The sequence below is a fragment of the Denticeps clupeoides genome, chromosome 1 (genome assembly GCF_900700375.1).
Source record: "Denticeps clupeoides chromosome 1, fDenClu1.1, whole genome shotgun sequence".
Taxonomy (NCBI): domain Eukaryota; kingdom Metazoa; phylum Chordata; class Actinopteri; order Clupeiformes; family Denticipitidae; genus Denticeps; species Denticeps clupeoides.
In genome coordinates, this window is record NC_041707.1 from 589,090 (window position 1) to 592,281 (window position 3,192).

General features: G+C 47.6%; 1 protein-coding gene across 2 annotated transcripts in view; it reads right to left on the reverse strand.

The window, feature by feature from the left end:
• Window positions 1–1,588: 1,588 nt before the first annotated feature.
• prkd1 (protein kinase D1) overlaps window positions 1,589–3,192 on the reverse strand; it is a 31,140-nt gene continuing 29,536 nt past the window's right edge. Inside the window, exons 18-19 of one of the 2 annotated variants that reach the window (XM_028982174.1) lie at window positions 1,973–2,058; window positions 1,589–1,899 (exon numbers count right to left, since the gene is read on the reverse strand). In XM_028982174.1, the coding sequence (XP_028838007.1) occupies window positions 1,687–1,899; window positions 1,973–2,058 (299 nt within the window). In that variant the 3' untranslated portion in view covers window positions 1,589–1,686. The remainder of the gene's footprint in view (window positions 1,900–1,972; window positions 2,059–3,192) is intronic. The other variant, XM_028982175.1, reaches the window with a different exon arrangement.

Below are 3,192 nucleotides of genomic sequence, written 5' to 3' on the forward strand. Positions count from 1 at the left end.
CATGATGCACCACACATTATTCTGGAAAAGGTTATAATAATATTGACGCCTTTCATTCCTTCTCTCTTTTTATTGCATTTCATCTCTTTTCTGTTCGAGCTGATTAGGCTCTGTAGCGACCCCTAGCGAACCCCGATCCAACAGCTCCACCCCGAACCGCTTGCTGGTTCCCTTCTTCTTCTATTCGAAATCACTTTTACTTTTCTACTTTATAGGAAATGTATTTAAATTTATTTAAAGCATTTTATTCTACATCGGATGAATATAATGCATATATAACATATAATATAATATTTTGCAGATTATACATTAATGTAAGAATAAAGGAAATCAAGTAATTAATTTGACTGCTGCCCAATTGCAAGATTTCATTAATATTATTTGTTCATATTAATATTAACATGATTTCATTAAACTTGTTTCATCGGAATAAAATAAAACGTCTACAATTAATTATTATTATTTTTTAATTAAGCTAGAATGTTTATTTCTTTTGCGCGTATAAATGAATTTGTTAATTACCCTCGGAATGAATTCATTCCCTTTTCTGTTTCAGAGCTGCTGATATGAATCTTCTTCCTGCTGCTGTGCTCGGACAGAAATTCGAAACGATGTGAACTGGGATTTTTTTTGTTGCTCCCGTTCGAACCTCCGACGCGGCGCCGAAATTAATAACCATAATTCTGCCGCGAATAAACTCCATTTCTGCTTCGGATTCATTCATTTACTCTGTCGCGCGTTTCTGCGGATATGTCTGTGCGATTAATTATTTTAGTTTAGGAAAAAATATTATCGACACACATTTAAATGTAACCGTATTAATATCTGATTATTCCAGCTGTTATTACCGCTTTGTAGGCAGCACAAACTGACGCTGACGTTTCTGTGCTTAAAGCATCCGTTTTTGTGTCATTTTTTTATCCATAAATCTATATCTACATTAATGAATAATTTAAAAAAGAAACCCGGCGCTCCCGTATTTCTGAATATTTTGTGGGGTGACGCCGCTCTTTTGTTTCACCCCACTTATTTACCCGCCAAAAAAGATTCTTTATAATCGATAATGTGCATGTGGACGACATGAATAATTTTTTTTGTCTCTTCTGAATTTTACATAATGATCATATGAATTAGAATTAAACGAATGTTGCGCAGGCGACGTGATTCGGACCTACAGCGCCACCTGCCGTCAGGATCGTTTCTAATATTCATTTTTCCGGACGGGGCCGTTTGGATTGTCCGCTGGATGAGGGCGACTGAAGGTAAATAATAATGCTAATAATTCTAATAATACTAAAAATACTAATACTAATAATGATGGTAAAAAGAACCGCGTCTGGATCGCGTCCAAATCAGACAAGCCGACAAACCAACACGCTTTTCACATTTTTATTTCATACCAGATAAAAACCACAAGAGAAGCGTGGCTGCTTTTAAACAGATTTATATTTTATTCCAAGCGAGACAAAGAAAATGTCACTGCGCAGTTTGGTGCTTTTCTGGTCGGTTGCATTATTGCACACACACACACACACACACACACACACACACACACACACACACACACACACAGACAAGCTAGAACCACAGAAAGCAGCAAGGGCTTCCAGCCACGCACCTTCAACCTTCTTCTGTCCGGTTATTTTGCCGGGCGCGAGGAGAGGAGGAGGAGCCAGAGCGGCGGGGTCACAGCACGCTGACCCCGTCGCTGAGCGCGGCCAGCTGCAGCTCCTCCTCCTCCTCGGCGACGCTGGCGTGGGGGTCGAGCAGGTGGGCGGGGTACTGCAGGCCGGCCCGCTCGGCGTACAGCTCCCAGCGCAGGTCGTCGCTCTCGTGCGTGATGTAGCGCTCGCGCATCTTGCACTCCAGGCCCCGCAGGTCCAGCCACATCTGGTAGTCCTGCAACCACAGACGTGTCACGCGTCCCCGAGGAGAAGGCGGAGCTGTAAAGCGCGGTGGGCGCCGACCTCACCTGCAGCCAGGGGTGGCTGAGCGACTTGTCCACGCTGTAGCGCTTCCTCATCTTCACTTGCAGCAGGTTATTAATGAGGTCAATCGCTGCAACAACAAAGCAGGCGGTCAGGGCGCAGGGACAGCGAGCAGGGACAACATCGTTTCTGGGGTCGTACACCCCTGAGCCGTGCCGGGGATCCCCGACCTTCGGGCCCGGAGCATCGCTCGGCATTACGCGCCTGAGCGGGCCGCGACAAAACTCCAGCTTCCTCCCTCCTTTCTTCCCCCGCCCTAAACTACGATGGGGACCGTCCCCCTGGAGACACTTGGGGTTCAGTGTCCTGCTCAGGGACGCGGGAATAAAAATATTCTCTCGACCTCGGTCCTGCCTGAGACAATAGGGTGGTGGTGGTAGTAGCCTAGCGGGTAACACACTCGCCTGTGGACCAGAAGACCCAGGTTCAAACCCCACTTACTACCATCATGTCCCCGAGCAGGACACTTAACCCTGAGTGTCTCCAGGGGGACTGTCCCTGTAACTACGTGGTGGTAGTAGCCTAGCGGGTAACACACTCACCTACGAACCAGAAGACCCAGGTTCAAACCCCACTTACTACCATCATGTCCCCGAGCAGGACACTTAACCCTGAGTGTCTCCAGGGGGACTGTCCCTGTAACTACGTGGTGGTAGTAGCCTAGCGGGTAACACACTCACCTACGAACCAGAAGACCCAGGTTCAAATCCCACTTACTACCATCGTGTCCCCGAGCAGGACACTTAACCCTGAGTGTCTCCAGGGGGACTGTCCCTGTAACTACGTGGTGGTAGTATCCTAGCGGGTAACACACTCACCTACGAACCAGAAGACCCAGGTTCAAACCCCACTTACTACCATCATGTCCCCGAGCAGGACACTTAACCCTGAGTGTCTCCAGGGGGACTGTCCCTGTAACTACGTGGTGGTAGTAACCTAGCGGGTAACACACTCACCTACGAACCAGAAGACCCAGGTTCAAATCCCACTTACTACCATCATGTCCCTGAGCAAGACCCTTAACCCTGAGTGTCTCCAGGGGGGGACTGTCCCTGTAACTACTGGGTGGTAGTGGCTCTGGATAAGGGCGTCTGGTAAATACTGTAAATGTTAATGAGATTGTGGAGACGGGAGATAAAGCCGGCGCGGTGGCGGCGTAGGCAGGTACCCCGGATTAATATCCGTCTCAGGGTGGACGTTCCAA